The 12,291-nt window shown below is 44.2% G+C and overlaps 1 protein-coding gene across 1 annotated transcript in view; it reads left to right on the top strand.

Annotated features, from left to right (window-relative positions):
* Positions 1 to 228: 228 nt before the first annotated feature.
* GPR158 (G protein-coupled receptor 158) overlaps positions 229 to 12,291 on the top strand; it is a 167,566-nt gene continuing 155,503 nt past the window's right edge. The window contains exon 1 of the mRNA XM_072327963.1: positions 229 to 1,218. Coding sequence (XP_072184064.1) covers positions 371 to 1,218 — 848 coding nt within the window. The 5' untranslated portion in view covers positions 229 to 370. The remainder of the gene's footprint in view (positions 1,219 to 12,291) is intronic.

A 12,291-nucleotide genomic window follows, 5' to 3' on the forward strand; every position in this document is an offset into this window, starting at 1 on the left:
GGTCGGCGGTGAGACGCCGGCTGTGGCGGTTTCCCGTAGCCGGCGGCAGAGAGCTGAGCGCTCCTTGCGGCAGGAGGGCAGTCCCTCTCCGGCAGCGGCGCCCGCAGGATGCGGAGCGGCGGGGCTCGGGCGGCGGCGGGGCGGCGCGGGGGAACCCGCCGCTGCGCCGGGCGCCGCCGCCCCTGCGCGCTCCGCTGGGCAGCACCTCAGTGAGAGCGGGGCCGCAGCGGGAGCGGGCGGGGTTGCTGCCGCCGCCGCCACAGGTGACTCGGGGCCGGGGGCCGCTCGGTCGCCGCCGCGCCGCGGCTGCCTATGCGAAGCCCGGCTTGAGTGATTCCGCCGTGCGCGTGCGACCGGGAACGCCGGCGACATGGCATCGCTCCGGCTCCTTCTTCTCCTGCTCCTGGCCCAGCGCGGGCTCGGGGCCGCGGCCGGCCGAGGACGGGCGCCGGGAGGCAGGCAGCCCATCTACAACCACATCAAGAGCCGCGATCCGCCCCCGGCCCCGCGGAGCCGCTCTCCGGAGAGCACCATCTTGGCGCAGCGGCTCGCCGAGGAGGTGCCCCAGGATGTGGCCTCGTTCCTCTACACGGGCGATTCCCGGGAGCTGCGGAGGGCCAACTGCTCCGGGCGCTACGAGCTGGCCAGCCTGGCCGGCAAGTCGCGCTTCGTCTCTCACCCGTCCCTGCACGGCGCCCTGGATACCCTCACACACGCCACCAACTTCCTCAACATGATCCTGCAGAGCAATAAGTCGCGGGAGCAGAACTTGCAGGAGGACCTGGAGTGGTACCGAGCGCTGATCAGGAGCCTCCTGGAGGGGGACCCCAACATCTCCAGGGCAGCCATCACCTTCAGCACGGAGCCTTTCTCTGCCCCCCAGGTGTTCCTCCAGGCCAGCAGGCACGAGAGCCAGATCCACCTGCAGGACTTGTCCTCCTCCGCTCACCGCTTGGCCAACGGATCCCTGGAGACGGAGTGGTTCCAGAGTCTGAAGCGCAAGTGGAGGCCGCATCAACACAGGAAGGTCTTGAACACGGGTTCCAAAACTTTGGAGAACAGCTGGAAGAGGCGAGAGGGCTTCACGGCTGATAAGAATCACATCAGATGGTCCTCTCCTTACCTGGAGTGTGAGAACGGGAATTACAAACCCGGCTGGCTGGTGACGCTCTCGGCAGCTTTCTATGGACTGCAACCAAACCTCGTCCCCGAATTCAGGTACGAGGAGGGCTCCTCTGTGCAGGAGGGGGCATGGTGGGTACTCAGTGCTTCCCTCGTTTGGGAAGGGCGATCTGTGCCTTTGGGGTGAGCTGGTGACCTGTTCCACATGCTCAGTCACACCGCAGTGCAACCCCAGGCCTTCCTGTTGAGCGTCACCTTCACATGCCTTAGGGAGCTGTTGCTCGGTAGTATTGCTTTTATCTTAGTCTGTAAAACAGCTTTTTCTTCAGCAGCTCTCACTGAAACAGGTGTGTATGTGGGTTATGTTCCTGGTGTGCTTCTGGAGTGGAGAGAATGGCAGGCATCGTGGGTTGTAGGTTAATTCTCTGCAAGAGAAAGCTGTTATTTCTTACTCTGCTGCAAAATGAAAACTAGCTCAATGCCAGCGATGATTTTAACCAGCTGAGACACTGCATTTTCTGGTCTTCAGAGCACATCCACTGTGGGGTGCTCAAGCCTGGTCAGCGGTCAGTGTGCTTGTAGGTAAATAAGTGTTTGCTACTGCATTTTTCTTAGTGCATATGATTACAGCCTAAACTGGCAGATAAGAAGCTTTTGGGGCTGTTGTTTTTAGAACTCCCCCCTCATTACGAAGCTGTGTAGATGATGCCTGGTGTATGTGAAGATCTGCTTATTTTCTACTGCTGTTATCTCCAGCAGCTTGCTACTGGGCAATCTCTAGCATAGAGGAGGACATAAGGAGGCTTGTTTTTGTGCCTTATATTAAGAGCAAAAAGATGTGCCTGAGGAGTGAGAGCAACCTGCAGGGTATGGGATATCAGGTTATAGTACCACACATGTAATGGTGATGATAAATTAATCTGTTGGATACGCCCATTGCACTGAAGCAGTTTTTTTTTCCTTAGGGAGTAAGAAGAGCACCGAAATTGCTTTGTGCTGGTTCAGTAGTAGATGAAGATTTCCTCTGTGCTGTTGGCTCTGGAAGTGGTTTTACCCCTCACTTGGATTGCCATACAACCGTGTATATGAATGGTTGCTGGTTTGTTTTTGTTTTGGCAATCTGAAATTCACTGGGATCTAACAGGTGTGAGTGCAGTCCTGTGTTCTTAGGCATGAAAGTAATCTGCTGAATAAAGAATGGGTGGTTATTTCTCTGTAGTGTTACCTGTTGCTCTGAAATTTTCCCACTTTCAGGGCTCCTTGTCTGCAGTCTGTTTGCTGAATTCCCTGCAAGACCAAAGGAGAGCTGTATTGCAGAGCTCTGCTGGACCTCAGCAGGTGCTCCAGATGAGTTTGGGGAACTTCTCATGGTCTGAGACCTGTAAATAATCTTAAGGATGCAGGTGAAAACTAATGTAGGCAGGTATTCTCCTGCTGGAGGGTAGCTGATGTAACAGTGAATGCTTAGGCTGGAGGTGGGGCTGCAGCTGCTGGTTGTTATGCTCGGTTATCTGAAGAACTGGATCTTGACAGAAAGCTGAATGAAGCCTTGCTGTCAACTTTGGAAAGAGGGTTTCTTAATCAGCAGAGCCCAAATCTCAATTTCAGCTCAGTACCAGGCTATTGTGCTGGGAAGCATCTTGGCGGTGTAGGTTGCTGTGCTGCTGCTGTGGTAGCTCTCATGCTCAGAGCACACAGTGCAGTGGATCCATCTGAGAGCAGCTCTGGCCAACCAAGGCCACCAGCAGAGGTCCTCCTGGATGCAGGGCACTGCCTTGCTTCCTTGAGCTTTCTGGTCTCTGTTGACCATGTGGAATTCATCTCAATTAAAGAAAGAAATTTGCTGTAGTTCAGATGCTTTGAAAGGTGTTCATTAAGCATGTTTAAGTTTGGAAAAGCTCTTGGCATTTAGGAGACCTTGAGGTGGGGTACGCTACAGTGTTGAAGTCTTGTATTGTTGCTGAACAGTTGAAATTAAAGTTGCATTTTTGTATCAAAACCCGAGGTGAGTTGGCAAGCAGTTCTAAGTGGCTCGGTATGTTTTTAGGTGGCTAAGTAAGAAAGCAGGTGAAAAAGTACATATGTACATATGTAGCCAAATGGTGATTCCATTGCTTCTGGTTTGGAGTATGTCATACTAGGTGTCTATTTAGTAAGCTTATCATTTCAGATATTGAGAAAGTAATTTTGCAGCTCCATAGAAAATAGTAAATTTGAGATACATTTCTTCCAACACTTGTGGGACGTCTTAATATTTGTGCAAATGTTTTTGGTACTTAACAGACATGAAGCTTCAGTGAGTTCCTGAGAGAATAAATAGTTTGAAATCTAGGCATGTGAAATAAAAAGCTGAAACTTGGCTATTAGAATGCTGGTACTAATTGCTATAATGTCCCTCTTGAAATAAGCCTTATTTCCCCTCACCATCTGTCTGAGTGACACAATGGTTTAGCTTTAAATTCCCATTTAAGGCCATATGGTTAGAAGCAGCATATATTACTCTCCATCTTTTTCAAAAGCTACATTGGTTCAGCAAAATATCCCTGAACCATCTGTTAGGAACCCTTCATGGCTCAGTTTACATGCTCATTCCATTTAATAGTCTGGTATGAGATTGTTGGTGGTAGTTTAGTGCATGCCCCTTTGAAACTAACGGTTTATGTACTTCCTTTTTGGCTGACATTTGGTTTATGGCATGGTACATTAGGGTAAGAAATTCATGAGCACGATTTTCTCCTTGGAAAAGTCTTCTCAGATTCTAGAAGGAAAGCGCACTGCCCCTGCTTCTATTGCTGTAGCAGATGGGTACATTGCATGGTGTAGCAATGGAAAGTTTAATAAAGGCAAGACTAATAATTGCTACTGGTTTTGTTCCCTAAATGCTACTACTGCAGTAGTGTTGTCAATGACTTCTGGAAAGTGCAGTCACAAGCAAAGCATCGTTGTTGAAGTGTCAGGGCGTTGTAGTGCTTTCTGTTAGAGAATGTGGCTGTCCCAGGCAAGGTTCTTGTAAATGCTTGCTGTTAGTCTTTTGTACAAGGTGAAAGCCAAGCTATATGAAATGAAAATGAAGGCCAAGATGGAGGGAATGTGATCTCTTAAGTTGCCTTGCGAAAGTTCAAGCTGTAGGCCCACACTAGGATGAAGCAGGAAAACCAAAGACTTTTTAATTGTGCCAGTGTCTGATGCTGGTGGGACCACATCAGCCCAGCACTAAGCTAACAATGGTGACTCTGCCCTGCTGCTTAGCAGGGCTTGCTGTTGTCTGCCCTCACTGATCTGAGATCTACTCAAAGGTGGGGAGATAACTTTCCTGTTATCTTACACTGCAGATTCATGTAGAACAAGAAGATTCCCAGGGACTGAAAGTAATCTGATGTTACCTTTTCCCTTCTCCTTTTCTCAAAACTCTGAGCTGATGTGTTTTGCAGCTACAATTTGCTATCAAATGTATTTAATTGTATTTAAATGCATTACTAAATGTATAAATCTAATTTATATTGTATTAATTGTATTTAATACAGCTCTAGTACTGCAGAGGCTGAAACATGCTGGCATTTGTCATCCATCAGTGACCCTCCACTGCTGCTTCATGTTGTACAATGACATGGAGTCACACTGCAGCATGCAGTGATCCAGCCGGTCTCTCTGCAGCCCTGCAGTGGAAGTGGAGGGGTGTGAAAATCTTCATGTTGTGAGTTAAGTTCCACTTGCTAAAAGTCCTTCCTTGTTCCCTGCAGGGGAAATGGGAGATCTTTATTGCTTCAGCAGTCTGGTAGGCCTGTGGGAAGGATTTCTTCTTGATCTGGAAGGGAAGTGTACAAGAAGTCCACTACTAGGAGCACAAGCTTTATTTTATTTTTTCCCTTTAAAACCTTCCTGGGTCACAGTGTCCAATCTCCTGCATCACAAGCCCACTTAATGTAATCAGCTGACTCAGCTTCACCTTAAAGTGGGTAGCTTTTCCTCTTGGCTCTTCACTTTGCTGGCCTAAATGGTTGGATAGCTTTTCCTGATTTCTGATCTAAATTCATTCAGTCAGCCCTCATCCATTTGTTTCTGTTCCAGAACAGCCTTCTGTCTGAAATAGCTCTCGGCTGACGTTTTCTGCCCGACCTATTTATAGGCAGCAGGTCCTTCTCCACCTTTGTTTACTAGGCTAAACAAACCTGCCTTCTCCAGTCTCCCGTCACAAAGCTCTCTGTTGCCATGGTCCCTATTCTCAAGAATTGTTCCGGTGTTTCTTGAATACAGTTAGTCACATTTGTGTGTGATGTTTCAGCCTTGTGCAATGACATCAATTTTCCCAATCTCTGATGAATGAGCTATTGCTTCTGCAGTTCAGATTGTTCTCCTGTGTGCTACTCTCATCTTCTTTAACGTTGTGATGTAGTATGCCATCACTTTGGGAAGTGGTTGTTGCTTACTTCCATCTAGGAGGTCAGAATACCTCTAGGATACAGGGATACTTTTCTTTCTCCATGTTCTAGCAAGGCCATGTTGTCATGTTTCACCAAATCCAGGTCAGTATTTGCAGTCAGTCTCTGAAGGACTGCCGGGAGGATGCTATGAAATGGTGCTTTGGCAGAAAGGAACATAGTCAGCAAGCTGAAGTCTGTCATGTTCTTGAAGAGTGCTGTATTCTGGAATATCTCTGGGCACCTTCATTCTGAAGTTTGGCTCAATCAACTGTTGTAACTCAGTACTTTTTCTTCCTGACACTTACTCCTTTTTTCTCTAGTTTAATTAGAAGGTAATCCTTGGTGCAAATGTTAGTATTTATTGTGCAGGTACATGCAGCTACTTCTTCCCTAAATGCAGCTCAATACAGAGTCTTGTGCTGTGCTGTTTAAAGTAACTCAGACCACTCCTGTGCTATCCCATGATGGGGTGCTTACTTATTGAAGGCAAATTCTACCACACAAGTAGAAGCACTTACGACAAATAAGTAATTTCTTAGGGAATATGCCTCTATGTATTTCACAGGTGTTAAACTGATTGGTAAAATGCCCATAAGGGTAGGTTTAAAGAAAGCCGGAACTTCTCGTTTTGTTTTTAAATATGATTTAAGTTCTGACTTCAAGCACCCTTTGTTTTGAAAAAGCATCCCCTTAATCTTTCCAATCTAGTCTCAGTGTGGAACTGGGAAAACAATTCATCGTAACTGTTTAAGGAGGCTCCCTGAAGCTTTGACAGTGTACATTAGTTACATAATCTTAAATATTTTAAAATGGTGAAGCTGATGTTTTCTTCAGTCATGTCCCCTGGCCCATATAACATGATTGAAGACGTGGGTGGATTTAGAACAGGTTTTAAACATGAAAAGGAATAATTTATTTCCTTGAACTGAACATTTTGGATTTCTGTTCCTGAAAAGAGGTGAGAGCCAAGAAATGCCTACTCAATGATTTATTTCTTTTAATAGAACCCTCAGTATTTAAGTGTTCTCAAAGCGGTCTGTGATATTTGTGTCTTTTATATCAGGTCATGGGTGAGAAATCTAGACAATGAAAGAAAAGGAACAAGGAATATGGTGTTCTTATTAGAAACATGATTCAGCCTTTTTAACTTCAGTGGGCCTTGTAGAGAAAGAAGCTAAACCTGACCAGGAGGGGACAGGAACACATACTGTGTGCTGTGTAACTGTTGTCAGGGCTGCAGTAAGTTGGAATAAGAGCAGCTGGCTTTGTAGGTCAAACTGCTATTTCCTGTCTTCTGTTCTTGACCCCATCCTCAGGAGTAAGGCTTCCAGCACAGCAGGCTCTCAAAGCTTCTTTTGAAGGGAGTGGGCACGTGGCATTTCCTGCTATCTGAGATCCAGCTCTGGGTTGGCACCTCTTATTCTATCTGTTCATGAACCTGAACTGAGATTGAGAAGTGTTCCCAAAGGTAAGAACAGAGACAGAGGTGTGCTGAGTTAGTCCTCCTGGCAGGCACTATGAAAATGGTGGAAATACTGAGTTCTCGTATCTCAGTTATGTCCCATTTACTAATAGGCAATACGATTGATTTTTTTTTTCCAAATTGTGTATCTGATCAAGTACTGATAGTAAGTGTGGATTAATCTGATCTCTGATTTTAGTTAATTTTATCTTCTACAGTATGATTTGGCTTTTGTTTCCACTGAATAGTTAGGAAGAGAAATAACGCTTTTCTGGTTTTAAATTCATGTGATATTTACTTGGAGATCTGTGATTCTTGTGTGTTCCAAAGACACTTTGGAAACCCTCTGTGTTCAGTTTCTCACTGTCAGTCAGGTGTAGTTGTGTGCACACTTTTCTTTATTGCTTGCTAATCTTGTTTGGATTCACCTAGTTTTGTTTTGAACCTGTTGAACAAAGCGGAAGTAACATCCCAGCTTTCTGTCACATTGCAGTTAAAAAGTAGGAGCTTTGTTGGCTCTAAAGTGTGCAGGGATTAAAAAAGAAAAGTTGCTTTCTGCAAATGCTATGTTAATTCTGAGCTCTTCCTACCTCCTGGTTGCTCACCAGCCTCACAAATTTCCCATCAGGCTGCCTTTTTCTGAGATAACTGAAGATTTTGTGTTTCTAAAATACTGAGCCTGAAACACCTCTTGGGTTCCATGTTCTGCATGAGTTTATGCTCAGTGTTCCTTTGTTTTGATAACTGGATTCTGCTTTTTAGTTTTAAAGTTCTTGTACTGACTTTTAAATCTGCAGAGCCAGAAGAGGGCTTGTGCTTAGGCTGAGGCTGTCTTTCCTGTACAGGATCCATAGGATTCAAAGCTTTTCTTGTTCCTAAGCTCTTCTTTCTTATATCACTTTTCACGCTTTTCCCTGAGGCCTTTTCTCTCTGCCTCTCATTGACCCCATGGGCAGTAATGGGAATATCTCAGAAATGTCAATTTCTTACTGAACAGCCAAAACTTAGTTTCAAGACTAGTTTCATATGAAGAATCCAGTGTGATACCTTACCACCACTGACACTTCCTCATTTTTAAATGAGGTCATGCTTAGCCACAGAACTCATCTAGCAAAATTCTCAGCACTTCTCAAAGTATCTAGGAAGTTCTTCAACTAAAATGCAGGGAAGTTCAAGTCCTCAGGCAGCACTGCATGCCATAAATCTGGAGGCTTGATTTTTAAATCCCATTTAATTCTGCTGACAACAAAGGATTCAGCTTTAAGTATTCAGCCCTCCACGACCTCCTTGGGCAACCTGTTCCAGTGTGTCACCACCCTCTGTGTGAAAAGAAATTACCTTTCTCATCTCCTGGTTTTGTGCTAAGGAAGATTTTTGAACAACGGCATCAGGGATGAATGGGTATGACAGCAAGAATTTAGAAAGGCATTTAGATTTGTCATCTGTTTCAGCATGTGATGATGGCACCAGGAACCTTGACTGTACCTGGTGAAAGCCATGTGGCATTTGTTTGCCTACGTAAGCCCACAGTGGTGATATATTTATTTCCCCCCTAGCTTAATACAACAAATGGTGAAGAGATTTGCATTCTACTGAGGCATGCAGGATTCATGTTTACAGAGGCTTCAGTGTTACCTCATTTGATTGATGACAAATTACATATGCTTTTCTGATGCTTATGAAAGGCTTCATTTTGACTTGGAGAGAGTTTTCTCCCTGGTATATAGCATTAAATGAACTGCTTTGTATATTCCCCTTTATTTCTATTTTTCAGAAGGTTTCTACAATTAGTAGTCTTAGTGCCCTTCATGTATATATTTATTATTTATATCAGCAGAACTGGTTACACTGTTACACAAATCTTGGTCATATAGTTGGTGTCAGATTGCCTTGTTTGCTTATAATTCTTACTGATACAGCAATAAGGGAGCAAATCTAGAAGTTTGAATGCCTGCTTAGCTGAGCTCTAATGGCCTCTGTGCCGAAATCCTCTGAAGATCTAGAGGATAACGATATTGTTTATCACCATTTAAATGTTGGCAGGCTGTTCTGTGCAGTCCTGGCTTAAGCTGGATTGGGAGAGCATGAAGATGTTCCTTCTGGTCTTTTGTGATGTGACAATATGGGTGAGAATTCCTCTGTATGCACACACTTTACAACATGTTACAGTGAAATATTATAACTACAGAAACTATCAAGATAGCTGGTAGGTTGAGGAAATAAGCTTAAATCAATTTCTGGCACAGATTTTGGGGCAAACAGAATGCCAACAAACAGTGGTACTGGAAATTAAGACAGACACAAAAGCCTCTTAAATCAAGCCTCTGATCTGACAGAGAATCCTTGATGACATCATCCTTCAATGGTTATCTGTTATGTACAGTTCAACTAATTCTTTCCTATCTGTAGTTGTCCAAAATGTTAAACATGAACTTGTGATCTTTGTCTTTTTTTGTGTAGGGGCTGTAAAATCCTGGTAGAAAACAAATATTTATAGTTATAAGGAGATTAACCAAATATACTTACTTGCCAGATGGTCCACAATTACCAGTAATATTGTTATTAACTTACCACTGTGGCTTGGGTTCAGCCAGCAGCACTGTCAGTATGGGTGAATGTGTTAGGCTGACAGGCTGAGTCTACTGCTGTACTGTTGATGTTTGTCTGGATCACTTCAATAGGGGTAGCAGAGCTTAAATTAATTCCAGTTTGTTCAATAAATGTAGCATTTACAGGTAGTTGGTCTGTATACATACTAGGAGGATGTGTTCTTCCATATGTTCAGTTTCCCAAATGCTGAATCAAAAAATAACTGGAAATGTGGGTGGCTAATCAGGTTGTGCCAGCTCCTGTATTAATCACAGATGAACTTCAGAAGTGTATCATCATGTACATACTGGTGTACTCTGTGTAACGATGGTGGTGTATGAATCTGAGATGTTTTAAAATGGCAAAGCATCCCCAGTGAAAGCAGTATCTCTGTACCATCATGATGCCTTCTGTAAATGCCACACATACTATTAAACCTTTTGCTTTTGAAAGCATTATGCATCAAGCTGCTGCAATACCTTGCTGCTATCTTAGCAGCACTGTGATGTCACTGTGAAACATAAACATTGCAGCAGAAGTACAGTGAGAAAAGACTGATGTTCTGTGTTGGGAAGAAAATGGAAAGCCTAATAACTGTCATGAGAGAGTGTTTTTTATAGTCGTACTTCTGGACTGCCCTGCTTTCCTGTAGGTCTTTCCTGTAGGTTTTCATGACAAATTCTTAAAACTCAGAAATAACTGCGGAACTGTATCAGAAGTTCAGGTTGTGCCACAAGAACAGAAGATGAGAAGAGTAGGTAGAACAGACAAATGTTTACATTGAGATTGTGAACATGAGCTTTGTGGAAAGGCAAGAGTTCTTGTAAGCAGCTTTTGCACAGAAATTCAAATGAAAAATGTATTCATTCAAGTTAGAATACTTTGTCCTCCTGGAAGAAGGGTGGTGAGAGTATATTGTTAACTTTCTAGCCTGTGTGGACAAAGCTGAAATGTGAAGTGGAAGTGCGCAGGTCAAGAAAGCATGGTCAGGTAACCCTAATAATATAAAGACAAGGATGAGATTAGGGAAACCAGAGTCCAGCTGGAGCTGAATCTGGCAAAAGATTTAAAAAAATCTTGATTGCTCTTCATACAGGAGCATTAGCTACACAACTTTCTTCAGGGAAAAGGTAGGACTGCTGCTAAAAGAGACGCTACACCTTGGATAGAAGACATGGAAAAGGCCAATGTTACCAGGTAGCAAACTCTTGCTGGGGTGGAGAGAATGCTTTGTAACTACTTCTCCTGTTCTAGCAGTGATCAGTTTACTTGTAACTTTCATTTTATTTCTCCTTTCACATGTATTTGTAGAGGGAGAATTTCTTCTCTTACCATTTAAAAACAAAATGTACACAAGTATGTTTCCTGCAAAGGAAACAGATCTACTTCCCTGTGGTATTCAGAGAGTCTCTCAGATTAGGCTGTTGTGGATCTTCACTTTTTTCCTTTCCACATCAACTGTCAACCAGTTTCTTTAGAGCAGTCGCATTGCTTGAGACGCTTGTCAAAGTGGCTTTCCATAGTGTGAACTTAAGAAGGCAAGGAACTGCTTTAACCCCAGGCCTTCTGACTGCAGTCAAGCTCTCTCTATGGAGCCACAAGGAATTCATTATCTTGTGGAGCAGGTCTTGTTCCCAGCCTACACATTTGTATTTGTATTCAAGAAAGTGGTCCAGAAAGCATCAGAAACCTACCTGTTGGGATCTGCATGTGACCTGTGGATAAATTAGTTGAATCAGTTTATTTGTGCTCTATGGGCATCTGGGACGGATACCCTGTCACTGTGTTAAAATAAGTTGATAATCCAGTGTCAGAAGCATAGTACATAGCACTAAGGTGTACAGTGTGACTATTATTCCCTTGAAGTCATTGATTACCCGCAACAGGGGAGGAGCGGCTGGGAAAAACTAATTCCAGCAGTACCTGGACGGTCTCTTGTCCTGAACAAGTGTAAGAAATGCAGAGTCATAAACTTCCAGAAATATGGCATGTACTGTTTCAACATGTATGTATTTTCCGGAGTCTTACTCAGGTCACTTAATGATCCTCTCTGTCTCCATTGACTGTACAGCATGTCTGAAGACACAGCTGTCATGGGCAGGGAGCAGTGTTGTCCTCGTTTTATTTTATGCTTGTTCTGAGCAACTCCTCAAGTATATGGCTCTGTAACATTATTACATTTCTTACATATACCTTACATATATTCTGCTTTGGCAAAAGGATGCAACATGCTTTGAGGTGAATGAGGTGACTGAGATAGTTTAGACTGCTGTAGGAAGCGTGTCTCTGGGCTGCAGGGGCACCAGCAAAGCAGCCTTCTCCAGGGTTGTGCTGGGCAGTGGCTGGGGCCACAGAAAGACACAGGCCCTACTCTGAGGCTGTGGGACCACTTGGATGGTGTTTTCCTTGTGGATGTGCAAACATGAGGAGATGGCCATATGTGTTCCCTAAGGCCAGGGGAAATGGGCAAAGTTGTATGCACTGTCTGTCCCATCAGAAATGGGGATATATTGGAGTGAAAGTACTCTGCAGATGGCTGTAGCTTTCTGGAATTGAGAAAAGGTGGAAATATAAGACTTTTCTGTGGGGGAGAGGGTAGTATTAGCACATGCAGCTGTAGTGGTGATTAAGCAAGGAGAATGTGAGTGGCTCTGATTTAATTCTTTGTTGTTTCTTGCATACGAAGTCACTGGAGAG

The sequence above is a fragment of the Excalfactoria chinensis genome, chromosome 2, assembly GCF_039878825.1.
Source record: "Excalfactoria chinensis isolate bCotChi1 chromosome 2, bCotChi1.hap2, whole genome shotgun sequence".
In the NCBI taxonomy this organism is placed as follows: domain Eukaryota; kingdom Metazoa; phylum Chordata; class Aves; order Galliformes; family Phasianidae; genus Excalfactoria; species Excalfactoria chinensis.